The sequence below is a fragment of the Astatotilapia calliptera genome, chromosome 8 (genome assembly GCF_900246225.1).
Source record: "Astatotilapia calliptera chromosome 8, fAstCal1.2, whole genome shotgun sequence".
Classification (NCBI taxonomy): domain Eukaryota; kingdom Metazoa; phylum Chordata; class Actinopteri; order Cichliformes; family Cichlidae; genus Astatotilapia; species Astatotilapia calliptera.
Genome location: NC_039309.1, coordinates 11,267,293 through 11,285,645, shown reverse-complemented (window position 1 = coordinate 11,285,645; position 18,353 = coordinate 11,267,293). Strand labels below are relative to the sequence as shown.

Sequence of the window (18,353 nt, the reverse complement as noted above, 5' to 3'; positions counted from 1 at the left end):
CAGAGAGTCACACTTAGCACGTTTGAGCAACCATGTTTATTTTCATCTAGAATTAAAAACATGGTGGAAAAACGAAGTGAACAAGATCTGTATGGTTTTCTTATCCTCTCTTTATAATCTATTTCTCCAAGAAATAATACAAAGAATAAGTAGCATACTATAAACTTAAAAAGTGAGACAAAAAATGGCTTTTTCCGACAGATTGAGTAGAGACGTGACAGTTCCCAACTTGAACTGGTTAAAGTCTGATTTTGTGGATCGCCACGTCTCATTCTCATGGCATTTATTGTGAAGTTGTACTACATGTTTGCCCTTAATACATTTAAAGGAGGTAAAGTGACAGGGACATGTCCTAGTGGCTATCTCACACACAGCAGAATAAGACAAATTTCAGGTGTTCAAGTGTCTAAAAAGCCTAGACATTTGACGTATTAGATTACTACTGCATAGTCTGAGAATGTGCATCTAAAATCAAAACCCCTCAAACTTTTCTCCATTGAATTACAGCATAAAATCAAGGTGGCATTCAATGTGGCATCTGTTATATTGCTACATAAATAACATCCATATGACTACATATAACTTAAGTATGGTCTGTTTTCATACCATTCCCCCCGAAAACAAATATAAAGTGTTCTTTATGTTCTTTCTTTAGTGCTTGGAGGTTCTCATTCTTAGTATTCGTTTTGACGTTTAGACATGGAATGCGCCTCCCTGTGTACTCAGAAACATTATGCCAATCCTAATTGATTGGTGATCACATCCTCATCAAATTAGCAAATTCTAAACATGTTTTCATGACCACAAATCACTATGATTTTTATTTTCCACAATAATTTGTCAACACAACTTCCAGTTTTTCATGTATTTCATGTAACAGTGTTTTTGGTATATGTGCCTATCTCTTAAATACTTTGGGTCAACTTCTGTTGTTTAAATGTGCTATAGGCTATAAATAAAATAGATGTAACAGTCCCCACAAAAAAATAGTTTTGTTTTTATACTATGGTATTTTTTGTAATGGAAAAATACACAAACAAAAGAATTCATTTAACACAATTCAGTGGGATACATACCAAACTTAGAGGATAGAAACAAAGTATGAATACCATCATACTAGTATCGATCCAATACCACAGTGTTGATATCGATACATTCGATATTTGTATCATTCACCTCTACTATGCAGTCTCTCAACCTGCAATACAGGCTAGCCAGCTTTACTGTCCACAGACAGGAGTGTTAGCTAACTGGGTGCTAGCTGCCTAGCTTATCTTGAATAAAGATAGCTTATTTGTGCAAGCTACTTAAGGGTGGTTGGTTCTGAATGACATGTTTGTTACGATCATCAGCCAATCAGGATTGGCATAATGAAATAAATATTTCTGAGGAATACCCAAGGAGGAGCATCGCATAGTGAGCCATCGAAACGAATGCTTTTCTGAGAACCAGAGTTGCGCAAGTAACCTAAAGTTTTTCAAACCCACATTTTTTGAGGATAGCAAGCTATTTTAAGTACCATTTCCATTCTAAAACACTATATTAACGCTATATCTTTTTACCACATACTAGACTTCCACAGAAATTGTTTGAGTTAGTTTGTGTGATCTGTTTGGTGACGAGTGGTGCTGGTCTACTCCTTGTTGAGTCATCTTCAGCCTCCAGATTGTAGAAATGCATCTTAATAAATTACTGGTAATCTTTTGTAGTGATTCTGGAAACCTGGAGACAAGAAAAAAAAAAAAGCCTCTTTCAAAACGTCTTCACAGCAAGCTGGTTGACTTTTGTTGACTTTACCACCATTCTTTTTAGAGGTTCAAGTGTCATGAAGCTGTGATTCTGGTAAGTAAAATTGGTCTGATGTGCTTGCATGATACAAGTATTGACATACTGAAGCCAAATATGGTATTGAGAAAACAGAGGATAACCAAGCGGAAAGCCTTCTGATGGGCTGTCTGTCTGGTTGTGTATTCAGTCTTTAGCCCCATGCCAGCTGGGATAGGCTTCAGCCCTCCTGCAACCCTAAGTTAATCAAGGGGAATCAATGCTATATATTGGAATGTCAATATTTTTGCCCCATCCCTGGTGCCAAAATGAGAAAATATTCAGAGTTTGAAGAACTTGCTTTGAATCATGAAAGCATTTTCATCCATGTAAAGAAGCTGTGATCTCGGACAACTTGGCGCAGCTTGGTGTGCGAGCCCTCTGTGCTCTTTGGTATAGATCGCTGTCCCCAAAATAGCGAGCTCTGTATAGCATTCCTTCCTCTGTAAAAAACAAACACACACACACAATTAAAAAATGATCTCAGCACTGATAATGACACTGACAATCACACCAATACTCATGCTTAAATTCAGATATAAGAATCATTTATTGTCATACTTTGCTGTTTCTCTTTCCAGCAGTTGTTGCGAAGGTTGGAAATATAATCATCCTCCACCGTCCGCTCCAGATTTTTCAGATTCACACCAGTGAACTCTTTGGAGAACTGCTCCCCCACATAATATGGCACCTTCAGGTTCTCAGTCAGCCTCTTCTGTGAGTAACCTGCTGACCTACGTGACAACAGGCCAGAGTGTGGGAGTGTTATCATATGACAGAATGCAGCACAGATCTTGCACCATCTGTCTGTCTTAACATGAGTCACTGCTGACAATGGTTTAAAGCAGGGCCCGAAACTGCAGGCGTATATCTGAACACACAAAGGCAGTGTACTGGGAACGGGACAAGACACATGACAGCAGCACAAACAAGAGGAGCTCTGTGATTAATTGGAACTAACAGAGGTAGCAGCAAATTAATACGAGCAGAAACAACGGCAAATACTGTGAAGGCAAATCTAACACAACCACCCAGCTTATGCAAAGATCGAGTGAAAGCACAAGTACCGTGAAAAAAACCTGGGTTGGATTCTGCTAACATAGAGATAATCTTTTGTCTAAGTCCCTCGCAGTTTTGCAGAACAACAGTTAGTTGTGTTACTTTAGATTCTTGTGTTACAAGGATCACACTCACGGCCTGAAGCTGAGGCTGTAGGAGGGGCTGTTGACCATTATTTGACTGAGAGCTGACACAATAACCAGGATGAGGATGGGCATGACTTGCACAAAGAGGGCGAGACCTCCCTGTGGAAAAAACACATTACAAACAAACACGCACAGTCTCTGAGAGAAGCCTCAGCTTGTAAAATGGCAGATGACTAAATGTCTCCCCCTGCAGGCAAAACATAAACAACTCTATACAGTTACAGTTTAGCTTTTTAAGTATCAAACTTACATCTTGCTGTCGCTCTCTTCTCTCCCGCCTTTGGTAACGCATCCGCCCATTATTGTATACGTGAGCATGGCCTAGATTGATTTAACACATTTAGCACATAAAAAACGCACCACAGAAATATATATTTGCAATTAAAATACTCCGTCTCACATGCATTATATGGAAACACCAAACTATGAGACTAACTTGATGGATAACCTCCTCCAAAGAACATATTAAAGAGCTCTTCAGGTGAAATATCTGGCTCAAAGTTTCCATTGTCTGGGCCGTGTCTGGAAGGATGTCTTCTCCCTTCCTCACACTGATCGTACTGTCTCCTTTTGTTAACATTGCTCAGAACAGCGTACGCGCTGCCAATAGCTGTTGGAAAGTTAGAACATGAAGCTGCTATAAGTTGCTTTCTGTAAGTGCTATATGAACCTTGGATGAGTTTAATCACCGTCTTACCTTTAAACGCCTCTGTTGCCCCAGGAGCGCTGTTCTTATCTGGATGGAATTTCAAAGCAAGTTTTCTATATGATCTCTTCAGTTCATCCTCTGAGGCATCTTTCGACACCCCGAGAATTTCGTAAAAGTCTTTACATTGTTTTATCCTGTGCAGAGAGCACATGATTACAAATTTCAATCACAATTGCAGTCAATATACCCATCAAGGAGTTTATTTTAACCAACAGTATGTTTATGTAATCAGCAGTCTTACGTACCTCCTCACAGCTTCTAGCTGATCAGCCATGTAGGATTTTGAAGACTCTGCAGGCTTTTCTTCAGGTCTGGCGTTCTCCTTTATGTTCTGCCGTTGTCGAGGCTCCGACACCCCGCTGAAGTCTGAATGGATATCTTGTCTGGGTGTAAATCCATTCTTTGCTATTACATCCAGCAATACTAGAAGATATGTTCAAAGATATTCTATCAAGTACTCAACAGCAGTTAAAAACACAAAATGTTCGATAGTGGGACTATCCATGTCATCAAGCAGATGTAAAGCTACCAAGCAATCAAGTTCAATGGTATTATAAGAGCTTCTTGGGGGCAGAGTATACAACTATAGCTATGTTTGAAAATCATTAAACTAAATATAGTTTTTGTTGGAGGATCTGTCTGCTTGTTGCAGCTTTATTTATTTTATTTTATTTTCAGATATGCTGTGGCTGCAGTTTTAACAGGTTTTATATTTATATGTGAGGTGGGTCATGGTCTAAGGCGTATCTGGGGTGTATGTGGGTGTCCACAGGAATCTAAGAAGAGGTAAAGTTGGGCACAAGCACATGCCACCATGTATAGTGGTGCAAAAAAGTATTTGCATCCTTCCTAATGTCATATTTGTTTTGCACATTTGTCCCACTTCTATGTTTGAGAATCAAAGAAAACTTAATGTTAGACATGGATAACTCAAATATAATACAAAGTGCAGTTTTTATATCAGGATTTCATTTATTAAGTGAAAAAACTAACCAACCTACCTGCCCCGTGGGAAAAAGTTATTGCCCCTTAAACCTAATAACTGGTTGTGCCATCCACGGCAGCAAGAACTGGCATCAAGCATTTGGGATAACTCACAATGAATCTTTCACATCACTCTGGAGGAATTTTGGCCCACTGTTCTTGGCAGAATTGTTTCAGTATGAATGGTCTGTTTAAGGTCATCCCACAGTATCTGAATAGAATTTAACTCCAGACTTTGACTAGGCCAACCCAAAACCTTCATTTGGTTTTTATTTAAAGGTGGACTTGCTGGTTGCTTTTCAGTTACTTTGTGCGATTGAGCTTCAACGCAGGAACCGATCGCTGGTCTGATGTTCTTTTTATGAAATGCTGTGTGTTTTATGCCAGATGCAAAGGCACTCAACCTTTCTATAAAGTTCAGCTTTTGTCTCATCAGTCCACAGAATTTTGTGACCTTCTGGATGAGCCATTGATGTGCTCTTGGAGTACTATTGGTACTCCAAGAAGTACTCAATTATCAGAGAATTTTGTTTGATGATCTGAAGCATGTAAGTGGCACAAATGTACAAAAAAAATACAAAAACACAAAAACAAGAAAAAGACAACCTTTTTCACACCAATAAATATAGTACATTTGTTTGCATGTGTGGCTATATTGATCACTTTTCTGTTTTTATTCAGCTGAATGTTGTATTTCTGTATTTATTTAGTATTGAGCTACAAACCAGATTCCAAAAAAGTTGGGACACAAAACAAATTGTGAATAAAAACTGAATGCAACGATGTGGAGATGGCAAATGTCAATATTTTATTCAGAATAGAACATAAATCACGGAACAAAAGTTGAAACTGAGAAAATGTATCATTTTAAGGGAAAAATATGGTGAAATGTCATGGTGTCAACAAATCCCTAAAAAGTTGGGACAAGGCCATTTTCACCACTGTGTGGCATCTCCCCTTCTTCTTACAACACTCAACAGACGTCTGGGGACCGAGGAGACCAGTTTCTCAAGTTTAGAAATAGGAATGCTCTCCCATTCTTGTCTAATACAGGCCTCTAACTGTTCAATCGTCTTGGGCCTTCTTTGTCGCATCTTCCTCTTTATGATGCGCCAAATGTTCTCTATAGGTGAAAAATCTGGACTGCAGACTGGCCATTTCAGTACCCGGATCCTTCTCCTACGCAGCCATGATGTTGTGATTGATGCAGAATGTCGTCTGGCATTATCTTGTTGAAAAATGCAGGGTCTTCCCTGAAAGAGATGACGTCTGGATGGGAGCATATGTTGTTCTAGAACCTGAATATATTTTTCTGCGTTGATGGTGCCTTTCCAGACATGCAAGCTGCCCATGCCACACGCACTCATGCAACCCCATACCATCAGAGATGCAGGCTTCTGAACTGAGTGTTGATAACAACTTGGGTTGTCCTCTTTGGTCCGGATGACATGGCGTCCCACATTTCCAAAAAGAGCTTCGAATTGTGACTCGTCTGACCACAGAACAGTCTTCATTTTGCCACAGTCCATTTTAAATGATCCCTGGCCCAGTGAAAACGCCTGAGCTTGTGGATCTTGCTTAGAAATGGCTTCTTCTTTGCACTGTAGAGTTTCAGCTGGCAACGGCGGATGGCACGGTGGATTGTGTTCACTGACAATGGTTTCTGGAAGTATTCCTGAGCCCATTCTGTGATTTCCTTTACAGTAGCATTCCTGTTTGTGGTGCAGTGTCGTTTAAGGGCCCGGAGATCACGGGCATCCAGTATGGGTTTACGCCCTTGACCCTTACGCACAGAGATTGTTCCAGATTCTCTGAATCTTCTGATGATGTTATGCACAGTTGATGATGATAACTGCAAAGTCTTTGCAATTTTTCGCCAGGTAACACCTTTCTGATATTGCTCCACTATCTTTCTGCACAACATTGTGGGAATTGGTGATCCTCTACCCATCTTGGCTTCTGAGAGACACTGCCACTCTGAGAAGCTCTTTTTATACCCAATCATGTTGCCAATTAACCTAATTAGTGTTAATTGGTCTTCCAGCTCTTCGTTATGCTCAAGTTGACCTTTTCCAGCCTCTTATTGCTACTTGTCCCAACTTTTTTGGGATTTGTTGACACCGTGTAATTTTGAATCAACATATTTTTCCTTTGAAATGATACATTTTCTCGGATTAAACTTTTGATCTGTCATCTACGTTCTATTCTGAATAGAATATTGACATTTGCCATCTCCACATCATTGCATTCAGTTTTTATTCACAATTTGTTTTGTGTCCCAACTTTTTTGCAATCCGGTTTGTAGATTGGCGAGCTCAGAAGGATAATACCTGTGTTGTCAAAAATATTTTTTGAAATGATCATGGGAAAGTAGCATGTAGTAATCTTGGACATCTAGGACTTATTTAACCTTTCTCCCAGTCCACTCCTGTTCACCTAAATTAAAGGCTTAGCTTTCTGTTAGAAAAGCAAATTAAAGCACTGCAGACACTTCATTTTAAAGTGAAATTCGTACAAAAAAAAGAATGAGGGAAAACGCAGAAGCTGCATAAATGAACCAGCTAGCTTAAGTGCTATCAAAGGCCCTGGCTACATGCGCTGCTCATGAGGAGTGCAGGTGATGCTGCAGGCTGTGGAGGTGATGATGCGCATCTTCGCAGCTGAATGTGCGCCCCCCTCCCCCTTTCCCCCCATATTGACTTACCTTTGGCTTTCTCTGTCGGGAAGAGCCTCTGCGCCTTCTCCAGGAACCTCTGCGCCTTGTCCGGCTGTTGGTTGGTTAAGGCGGCCGCTGCAATGTCAATGCAGCGCTCCGCTTCGTCCCTGTTTACCTCCATCGCAGCAGGCATCAGCAGCAACTAACTGGACCAGAAGTAAATACGGGCGCCTGATGATGACGCCAGATAGATGCTGCAGGAAAAAAAAATATGTATCAGTCAGTCGGTGATATGCATTCATCAATGTGGTGCTATTTTTTTGTCTGCTGCTGGTGCATGGGGATTGGAGATTTTAGTAATAGGTGAGCCCTGTTTGCAGAAAATCAACAGTATCGGCTGCGTGCGCTGCCCCATTTTCACCATTAGATGGCGACAGATTGCCATTTTTTTTTCAAATGTAGGTCAAGAGGGTGAACACCCATTGGTGTGTTTATCCATCCGTCCAACCATCCATCCATTTTCTGCTCCTCGCCCGGGTAAATATGGGCCGTGTGATCCTTAATTTGGCCATGCAGTGTGTATCTGCAATTTCCTAATGTTGTAAACCTGCTCAACATTTGGCAATAAAACCCTTTCTGATTCTGATTCTGATTTTGCAGCAGAGTCAAAGCTCTTCTTCACAGGGTGACGTAAACAGCCTTTTCGACCTGTTCTGCAGTGTTTATGGAGACTCAGTTGTTTTTTTTCCCGTCATGCCTAAAATACTTTTTCTGGTGTTCAGCAGCTTATGCTATTTTTGGGCACATTGAAAGTTTGTATCTCACAATTAAACTTCTATAGACGGAGAATGGGGATGACGTAACAGATGAAGCATCCTATTTTCCTACGTGGGTGGAGGACAAGGGGGAGGGGGCTCTACTGCCGGGGTTTGGGTACAGTAACTTGTTTTGTTCCACTTGCATCATTAACACAGTGCTTGTGTTTCACTCCACGCCTGATTTCAAAAGGAAAACGGTTACACGGTTCAATGTTTGTGCATGTCTAGACAGCAACAAGATCGGCTAGTCTCCAGAGGTGGCAAATATACATCTGGCAAACCGGAGAATGAATAAAAGGTGAACAGCAGATAAACAAACAGCCAATCAGAGCCCGAGCAAGAGGCGACAGGCGAGCGCTCATTGGTCGGCCACACCACGAGTTCTAGTTCTCATTGCGGAGCTATCACTCTCCCTTTTCTGGGTTACTGTAATTTTGGGTCAAGCAGACTGTCCTCCGTTTATCTCGTTTCTGCCCTTCTGCCTATCTTCGGTGAGTTATTGAGTAAAAATTTTCCCTCCCACAGGTGTTTCATCAGGGTTTTTTTTTTTTTGGCGCGTTGGAGCGTCGCGTTACCGCTTTATAAGTCAGCATCGTCGCTACCGTCTTCCTCTTCATCCTCCGACAGCGCCAGCCAGCAAGCAGCTAGCCTGCCGGGGCTAGTCAGCACAAAATTAATTAACATATTGACAAAACAGCCTCCATTACACACAAAAAGCGCCGAGGCGACTGACTTCTCTCCTCTGTTTGCCGCTCACAGCATCACAGCACCGCTGCCACAATGACGGAGGCGGAGGCGTTAGAGAACAAGCAGCAGCAGCGCAAGTCCAGCAACGGGGATGTTCTTCCAGAGAGCGCCAGAGAAGACGCGTTTGATCACACGTACAAAGAGAAAGAGGGCCCAAAACCTCCCCGGATCATCGTATGGAAAAATGTCATACTGATGACTCTGTTGCACATAGGAGCCTTGTACGGCGTGTTCGTCGTACCTTCAGCATCTCGTTTGACCTTGCTTTGGTGTAAGTGCGAAAAGAAAATTGCCTGTTACACCCCCTTTTCTCCTTTTTTGCATGTTGGTTTTGTTTACTTATTTAGTGGAAATCATATTTTATCAAATCAACAGCTGTTATGTCAGCAGCACGCCCTGCTTTTCTCGCCGGTGGTGAATGCAAATAGGCGGCTGCATATATCTGATCCTCCCAGCATCCTTCATGGAGATGGAGGATTATAGATCAGGAATAAAGTCATCAGAGATTACATGTCACAGCACGTACCTTTAAGATGGGCTGTCAGGAAAATAAACTGGCCTCCTTAATGTCAGTTTTTTAAAAATAAAGGTCAAGTAGACAAATGAAGAATAGCTGGATAATTAGCATAAACTGCACTTTATTTATACAGTTTCTTCACTGCTGTGTCACAACTCTTTTAGCTTTTAGTCTTTCATGAACTCAACCATGAAATGTTTTTATTATTAGATTTGGCTTCTTTTACACTGTAAAGGACACAGCTTTACACTGTAATCTCCTTGGGAAACAGACAGGCCAGTGCTAACCAGGTGACCTGAGGGAAATTGTGCACAAAATCTAATCAAATCCCAAAGAGCCTTTTGGATCAAATTGATAAAGATTGTGGTAAACAAATACTCTAGTGCTTTAACAATTTATGCTATTTGGGGGGAAAAAACAGAAACGCATCTGTCTCGTGATCTGTCACTTGTTGCTGGATGTTCTTCCCAGCCCTAACAATAACAGTGCAATTGTGCAGAAAATAATGCACAAACACTGCAGTGTGCAGCATCTGCAACAAAGTGCTGTTGACATGAGCACAAAAGTAGGTCAAACTAATTTGCCCATGTGTTTCTTTCCACAGCTGTACTTTGTTTTTTGATAAGTGCGTTAGGAGTCACTGCAGGAGCGCATCGCCTGTGGAGTCACAGATCCTACAAGGCTACATTACCTTTAAGGATTTTCCTCAGTGTAGCTAACTCCATGGCATTTCAGGCAAGCAAAAATGACTGTTCTGCTGACACATCTTTTTAGTATACAAACACACACTTATGACCTGGAGCCAAGATAATAGCAGCTTTTGTTTCACTATAAGTACCGTGCTGTGTCAACAGTGTGCATAATCTTGATCTTAATTCCAAACCACAGAATGATATCTTTGAATGGGCTCGAGACCACAGGGTTCACCACAAATACTCGGAAACAGACGCCGACCCTCACAATGCCGTCCGTGGCTTTTTCTTTTCTCATATCGGCTGGCTGTTGGTACGCAAACACCCTGATGTGATCGAGAAAGGACGCAAGCTGGAGCTCACCGACCTGCTAACAGACAAAGTTGTCATGTTTCAGAGGAAGTAAGTGGCATGATTAAGGTTCAGACTTCACACTGCATCTAGTTGCTAAAAAAAACAAAGTGCAATGGGTGCAAATAGCAAGACAGTAGTGTTGCAGTTTCTATAAATATAAGTAAATGTTAGAGTACTGCTGTGGAGATGTTTTCATAATGGCAAGCTGTGTTAGTCATTCTGGTTTAACAAGATGACAATTACTAACGTAAGATTCACGGAGAGCAGGCCTAAATGGAAAATAGGTCAAGTGGAAATAAAGGGGAAAAAAGTGAGCATTTTCTTATCTGGCAAACAGAGTTTTTGTATTTAAATAATTTGTTTTTTGCTGATACCTACTCTCGCTATCTCCTCAACAGGTATTACAAGCTCTCCGTGCTGGTCATGTGCTTTATTATCCCAACAATCGTGCCTTGGTACCTGTGGGGGGAGTCTCTGTGGGTGGCCTACTTCGTCCCAACTCTGCTTAGGTACACCTTGGTGCTGAACGCTACCTGGCTGGTCAACAGCGCTGCCCACATGTGGGGAAACAGGCCCTATGACAAGAACATCAACCCCAGAGAGAACAAGTTTGTCACTTTCAGTGCTATAGGTATGAACAACACCCCAACACATGCTCATGGCAGAAATTACACACCAGAATGTACAGCACAGGACAGCGAATGCTTGTATAGGGATATTTTTAAGTATTTTTTAAGTAAAATTGAAGAAGAAAAGCCAGATTTTTAATGTAAGTTTGTTACTTCGGTATAGCGTCACCTTCAGAGCAAATGTAATTACATTGTACATGATACATGCCCTCGTTTTGCTTTTATTTGACTGCACAGTTGCGTCAAGCGTTCAGTGCAGTAAAAGTCAAATCATCCAATTATGCTTAAACAAATTTGCTAACCAGTGATTATCATCTCTCTCCCCTATAGTTTCTGTTTTTGCCCTGTCTTCCTATGCTTTCTCTTTTTTCTTTTCTCTGTCCCCTCACCTCGCAAACGGTCGTGGCACGTGACTCCCTGTTTCTCCCTGGTTCTTCTGGAGGTTTCCTGTTAAAAGCGAGTTTTTCCTTCCCACCGTCGCTGACAGCTTGCTCATAGGGGATCTTCCGATTGTTGGGAATGCCTCCTTAATACTGCAGGGTCGTTACCTTGCAGTATAAAGTGCCGTGAGGCGGCTGTTGCTGTGATTTCGCGCTATATAAACGAACTTGAATTGGACTGAATTGAACTAAAACAAAAGGAACGACTTTTACAGGCCCATGTAAACATTTTATTTACCAGATGTGCTAAATGGTAGATAAAATGTTTAAAAACAAAAAGTACATACTTGATTTGAACCTATTTTATTAACGATTTTTACCTGATTACCACTTTGTCCACCTCCTCCCCTCACTATGCATGCACCTTGTTCAACCAGTAGGAGTCAGCAGTGCAGTGACAAAGAGCACCCGATAGATATATCAAAAGAGCTGGATATTCTAAGATGGCACCCAGCTATTCACCCCATAGCAAGTTAAGTCTAGTTTTAGAAGAGGCACAATTTAGCAGCTGTATCTTTGGTAATGATTATGCAGGGAAGAAAGTCATCTTTTGTTAGGGAACATCACACGATGTCACCAATATACCACCACAGTCTGTCATTGTTCCTGCAGTTGCTTCTGAATTGTTTATTTTAGGGATGCAACTGCTGTGCAATTCTCGGATGATATTAACATTTAAAGCATTTTAGTCGATTCCAATATTTTTTTGTAGTATTCCTTTTCCTTTAAATAACTGAACAGTTTTAAAAGCTGTCAGCTCGTCACACCAGGTTCAAACAATTAGTCAGTGCAAAACTGAATTAATGCAGCAGTTAGCTGTCCGACACTGACTATCATTTTATATTGGTGAACAAGGCCAATGCCAATCTCTTGATCAGTTTTTCATAAAGAATTTAATAGAATTTAAATGTAGAATTTATGTGCATAAAACCATATAAACTCCTAACAGTCAAAGCCTGGAAGACAAAATCACTACAAAGCTACGTGGTTGCAAAAAAAGTTTTTCTTCAGGGGGAAAAATGTTTCACAAGGTTGTAGACGTTCTACAACCTTTAGGCAAGGTCCACATGGCCAAGCTTTAGTTGCATTAGCTGGCTGAACACACACTAAAATAGGATAAGATAAAGATAAAGGGTATAAAAAAACGCTGTTATCAACATTTTTGGGTAACCCAGTCTTTCTTCATCAGGCTTTGTGCATACAGCTATAAAAGGAACGTTAGCTAATCAAGGACTACCTACTAAACTCGAGCCAAAAAGGTCATGGAGGAATAAAAATAGAGCACTGCTGGCTGAAACATTTATTTCGCTGCAGCAGCACATGAGAGCTTTCCAACTTTCAGCTTGAGATAACATGATGATGAAGATGTGCTTTTAGGTATAGTTTTAGTATAGTATAGGCCTAGTCTAGTTATTTACTAAGATAATATGACAACGGAAATAAATGTAATTGTAAATTTCTTGTTTATACACTGAGCTCTGCTCTAATCAGCTGGTTATGTTTGTAGCCAACAGGGAAATTGAGTTTCAGGTGGACAAACTATGTAAGATCACCACTCATGATTGAAGGGTGTTTCCCCTTGTCCCTTCTTTTTCCTTATCAGCCAAATAGCAAATATTGGCTGATAGATCGGCGGTTGATATATTGGTCGGGTTGTTCAATAGATCAATACGTTTTCAAAGCTCAGAATTGCTGGCTGCAGTATTAGTTAAAAAAGGACCTATGTGCTACTGCGTCTTTACTCTCTAGTTGTGTGGTATTACCATGGTTTGGCTGAAGCAGGTTTGCATCTAGGGAATATCATCAGGAGAAGAATGAAACCGAACTTATAAACATTAGAATTCTGGTTTGACAGCCTTTTTTTTCCCCTTTTATTTTGGTTTGTAGTACACCTCATAAGCAGGCAAACACCGACAAAGCTCAGAGACGATCTGAAAAGTGGGTGAGGTGGGATTATAAATACTGCAGGGAATGATTAGAGAATGGAAAGGAGGGAAGCGCGGCTCAGGTGACTTTACAGGTGGGAAAAGCAGACAGGTGGGAGCAGCAGTAATGACATCACAGCCAGTGGTATCGAACCACCCAAAACCTGTGACAACACCACAGGCTACCTGTAAACACAGATCCCAGCAGTGAAACAGTTGAAGAATCTTCTTTTTCTTTTAAAGACTGAAAACTGAAAACATGGAACGCGTTGCAAAGACGGCTTTTGACTGAAATCCAGTTTTACATGTTTTTTTAATCGTTCATTCCTGTTTCCTGTGCTTTGCAGGTGAGGGATTTCACAACTATCACCACACGTTCCCATATGACTATGCAACCAGCGAGTTTGGCTGCAAGTTGAACCTTACCACTTGTTTCATCGACTTCATGTGTTTCTTGGGCCTGGCCAAAGACTGCAAGAAGGTGTCCCGTGAGCTAGTCCTGGCTCGGATACAGCGCACCGGAGACCGCAGTGGCTAAGATCGCTAAACTGTGGTCAGCTTCAAGGCAAAACGACCGATAAGAAGAAATTCCACAGTCCTTTGACAGCTATACATTTCTCATTCTCTGAGGATTAAAGTCAGCTTTATAAGGGCCTTGACCACATTTTTGCTTGTTTTTGTGGTTTTTGTAGCTGTAACTAAACAAATTATTCAAGATGAAAAGAAAAAAGATGTTTCAGATTTGAATTAGATGCATTTTAAAAGTCACCTCCATTTTCCGCTGTTTTGCCACTTTTGGTGTGCATTCTTCATGCAAGATCAGTTATGTAGCCGATCATTTTTATGTAAGTATGAATTAATTATTCTTCAAAACTGACAAGGAGTGGAGCACTTAAATATGGAGTAACATTTTAACTGTTAAGGTACATTACTGCTTCAAGAGTGTTGCCTTTATTGTAGTTTACAACAAGTTTTCAACTGTTCTCATAAATAGATTTAATTTCTGAGCAGTTTAGATTTGAAATGAAGAGGTGAGAGGTCATGTTTGTTTTGCTTTTTGCAAAAAAAAAAAAATAAATAAAATGCTTGCTTTAATGAAATATGAGAGAATACTGAGGGAACCCAGACCTTCTTATTAGCCTGAGCATTCTGACAACCAGTAGGCCAAAGCTTTACACAACCTGCAGGGTGCAACACTGTGGTTGCTTTTAGCAGAAATCTACACTGGATATCTATTGAGAAAAGTTCAAGCACTTTGAAAAAGATTAGCTGTGCGATAATTGGACGGAGTTTTCTCGCGATAATATAGGGAATTTGTTTAACATTAGAATGAAACTGCCGCTTAGCGTAAGCAGTTAATGAGAATTGTAACTTTACCTTAGAAAGATAAAAAATTTCACTGAGTTTTTGGGTGCTGGATGAATATATCATTAGTGCCAAGAGCGTGTCAAATGACAACATTTTTACAACCATCTCTGTGGTCCACTAGAGCACACTAAGTCGCCTCTTTGCATAACATGATTGTTGGAGTTGTTTTTTTTTTAACATTGTGGCATGAGCGGCTTTTTGCTTAACTGATTTTATCCAACTTGTGTGACTATTTTGTCCTTAAACATCTGCAGCATAGAGCTCCCTGATAGGTGTAGCAGCCAGTCATGTGGCAGTTCTGGCGTTACAAAACAACATGTCACCCATGCATGGCGATATACTGTAGTAGGTGTTGTAGTGAGGTGTTGTGTCGGTGACTGTGAAGGCAGAACTGCGTCTATTTTTGTAACGTGCTGTGGAGCTGCATCGCTTTGGATCATCAGAACCGTTGGCGCCGCGTTGATTTCCGAACAGGGTCTGGTTTCCCTTTGATGTGCTACAAAGGTCGTTATTTCAGAATTTTAGGTGCATCAGTGTTCATGTTAATCTTTGATTCTGATGTGTGGAATGCGTAGATTATTTATGTGTTTAATTGTTTTTTCTTTCTTATCGACTTTCAAAAAAAAAAGCAAAAGAAAATATTGTTCGAACCTGATAAAAATATTTCTGCATTCCAATATTTGGCTGACAGCCTTGTAAAAATATATCTTTAAAAAAAATCTGAAAACTGGAGCAATTGTTCATTTGTTCTTAAGAGTCAGGATCAACCTAATGCCTTATGACTTGCATCCATTCCTTCGCTTCCTGTCAGTTGAGTCAAAAATGCTCGAGTACCGCAAAACAAATTTGACTTCTGAGTTCCGTGTTTACACTGAGTGGAACATTGTTTTTCTCCTAAAATCATGTTTAATTTTAGGCAAACGTAGCATGGCAACACTGAGGAAATGTACATGCAAACGGAGGATAGGATTTAAGCGTAAAAGAGTCCGGTACAAAATGAAAAGCTGGCGAGAATGTTACATCGTGAGGTTTAAAGCTGCAGTGCGAAACTTTTGCTTCCCTTTTATGGCCGTGAGAGCAGTTGTGGCGATCTGTGTTGCCCTAGCCGTTGATCACTTCTTCCTTTTTTTGAGATTGTGATCCTGCCCATGAACGCATTGGCTTTCATAGGGTTTTCCACCATTGCTTTGTCATTGTAGCTATGCCATGGGTGGTGAAAGCCGAAAGCAGGCAGACCAGCAGTAAGACTCCCAGTATAAAATGGAGCACCCATCAATTGCAAAAGTATGAAAAAGGAGCTGGGTGGAAGTAGGTTGCTTGTTGTAGAGACGGCAACTGAAAACTGGCTTTAAGATCCATGTATTTGTAAGTTAGATGTATATCAGTGGATCATCTTGTTTGGGCTTCCTGAGCTAATGCTATATTTGATATTTAATCCTTTAATTTGACTAAACAGATTTATCCATTAGGCTTACCCAGCTCCGTGAATGTAAATTAATTACTATCCAAAGGTCTCGCACTTTAGCTTTAACTTGGGCCCTGATAGATGGATGGTGCCAGCTTCTCTCAACTCATCACAGCATCTCGGCATAAAAACTTAAAACAAAGGTGCTGTCGTGAGGACATCATTAGAGCACTTACCAAAACAGATGGCATTATATACTATTACAACAACGCCGGCTGGCCAGAGCACCAAAAGCAGCGTTTTCCTAATGAGGAGAGAGAGGGGTCGAGCTGTTTTCAGTCTGATAATGTCTACTGTATTAAAAATCTGAAATAAATTCACAATATTTTCAATACACTTGTAATTCCATTAACAGTTGTTGCTCATTTATTTCTGTTTTCACTCTCTGTGTCTTTGGGTTTTATGATTCTAAATAAATTTGCGCTGTGCATGCCAAACATTTAGAGTAGTTCCATGAGACATTTTGGTTTACACATACTTAGTTCTCGCTTTCAGAATGGTTTTGTAGTTGGTGTCAGGAACGAAGCTAAATACGCCTGTGATTTCTAAACATTTCCTGGATATTTTGAATTGGTTTTCAAGATTTTAACTCCATAAGGACGTCTTATGGAGTTAAAATGCTTCTCGTTGTTGTTACTGCTGTCTTCTATCTTGAAATCCTTCACTAAAGTAACAGAGAAATAATAAGTAACACCTTAAGCACTCATTGAAGAGATTTAGTCTCAGCGATATAGATTTAACCTCGAAAGTGAGTAATTGGTGATCTCCTCTCTTTCACGTCATGGTAAAATTTATATTTTGGGATTTGTAAGATTACCAGAAGCCACTGGGCTTTCTGATCTTCATTTAATAGTCAATAAAATAAAATTGATTTATGAGAGGGGGAAATGTATTAGCTACGCCCCAAATGTATAAATCTATCTTATAATTTATGTTCAAATCTTAAATCTGTCCATTAACTCTTGGAAATGAAGGATTACACATTTAAATGCCTTGTCTGTGTCTACAGTTGTGGTCAGAGTTTTACATCCACTGATCACAGATATGAATGTCATTATAATTTGGGGCTTTTAATAATCTCTTTCGAATGATTTCATTTTCCAGGGTGGAATTATTGTACAGCATATATTTTAGTGACTTTATAAATTAAGAATTGGGTGGACAAATTTGAATTTATTTTGGATTTTCTTTAATCCACATAGTGTTAAAAAATATACATACAAATATGTACATACACTCATTTAAATCTTAATAAGTGCTGCTAAAGGTGCTTCAGTGTTGCTTAACTTGACAAGGCCAGGGTTTATTGCTTTCTCATTAGTAGTTTCTCTTAAAAATTATTTGTTTGACAGCACTCATTGGATCGACTAACAATCAGAACAATGAAAGCCCAAGACTGTCAGGATCTAAGAAATAGAACTGAACATTTACACAAGTTGGAAAGGTGTCTTCAAACAACTATATGTAAATACAAGTTATTCACATGTGTCACCACTGCCAAGGTGTATACCAGGGGTGGGTGCCTCAAGGGTCAGTGTCCTGCATGTTTTAGATGTGTCCTTGATCCAACACAGCTGATTTAAATGACTAAATGACCTCCTCAATGTGTCCTGAAGTTCTCCAGAGGCTGGTAATGAACTAATCATGTGATTCATGTGTGCTGACCCAGGGTGAGATCTAAAACCTGCAGTACACTCCAGGCCTTGAGGGCCTGGAGTGTACCCCTGGTCTAAACTCTTGCGCTCAGATGAAAGAAAATTGGGTAGGATGTTCAGGGACAATCTAGGAACCACCAAGGCTCAAGCCTGCTGTGAGATGGAAACTGCTTTAACATCAGTGCGACTGTCCACAGTAAAGCCAGTTTTATATGGCCATGAACTGCAAGGGTGCTGACCAAAAAGGAAGTCTCTCTTTCAAAATTGAGAGGTTCAAACTCAACTGAAATTTTCAGATGCCCACATGAACAAGCAAAATGCCTTATGGAGAAAGGTTTTATGGTCAGACAAGACAAAAATTAAGC

General features: G+C 40.3%; 2 protein-coding genes across 2 annotated transcripts; one reads left to right on the top strand and one right to left on the bottom strand.

The window, feature by feature from the left end:
* Positions 1–21: 21 nt before the first annotated feature.
* Positions 22–7,776, bottom strand: dnajb12b (DnaJ heat shock protein family (Hsp40) member B12b). Its single transcript, XM_026178490.1, has 9 exons — positions 7,427–7,776; positions 3,984–4,161; positions 3,727–3,872; positions 3,466–3,639; positions 3,280–3,350; positions 3,019–3,128; positions 2,386–2,558; positions 2,126–2,267; positions 22–1,722 (listed from the first exon to the last, which is right to left on the bottom strand). The coding sequence occupies exons 1-8, from the start codon at positions 7,569–7,571 to the stop codon at positions 2,146–2,148; spliced, it is 1,119 nt and encodes a 372-aa protein (XP_026034275.1). The 5' UTR covers positions 7,572–7,776; the 3' UTR covers positions 22–1,722; positions 2,126–2,145.
* An 833-nt stretch (positions 7,777–8,609) lies between these two features.
* Positions 8,610–16,685, top strand: scd (stearoyl-CoA desaturase (delta-9-desaturase)). The gene is made up of 6 exons (XM_026178489.1): positions 8,610–8,687; positions 8,956–9,214; positions 10,065–10,195; positions 10,349–10,554; positions 10,905–11,137; positions 13,848–16,685. Exons 2-6 carry the CDS (start codon positions 8,977–8,979, stop codon positions 14,036–14,038), a joined length of 999 nt encoding a protein of 332 aa, XP_026034274.1. The 5' UTR covers positions 8,610–8,687; positions 8,956–8,976; the 3' UTR covers positions 14,039–16,685.
* Positions 16,686–18,353: the final 1,668 nt, after the last annotated feature.

What these genes read in the sequence shown, in the direction of transcription:
- dnajb12b (XM_026178490.1), bottom strand. Translation starts at nt 7,571, where the DNA reads ATGCCTGCTGCGATGGAGGTAAACAGGGACGAAGCGGAGCGCTGCATT. An exon ending in TGGAGGAGGTTATCCATCAA is followed by an intron (nt 3,351 to 3,465) that starts GTTAGTCTCATA and finishes AAATCAATCTAG; the next exon opens with GCCATGCTCACGTATACAAT. An exon ending in CTGGAAAGAGAAACAGCAAA is followed by an intron (nt 2,268 to 2,385) that starts GTATGACAATAA and finishes TGTTTTTTACAG; the next exon opens with AGGAAGGAATGCTATACAGA.
- scd (XM_026178489.1), top strand. Translation starts at nt 8,977, where the DNA reads ATGACGGAGGCGGAGGCGTTAGAGAACAAGCAGCAGCAGCGCAAGTCC. An exon ending in GTTGTCATGTTTCAGAGGAA is followed by an intron (nt 10,555 to 10,904) that starts GTAAGTGGCATG and finishes TCTCCTCAACAG; the next exon opens with GTATTACAAGCTCTCCGTGC. An exon ending in TGTCACTTTCAGTGCTATAG is followed by an intron (nt 11,138 to 13,847) that starts GTATGAACAACA and finishes TGTGCTTTGCAG; the next exon opens with GTGAGGGATTTCACAACTAT.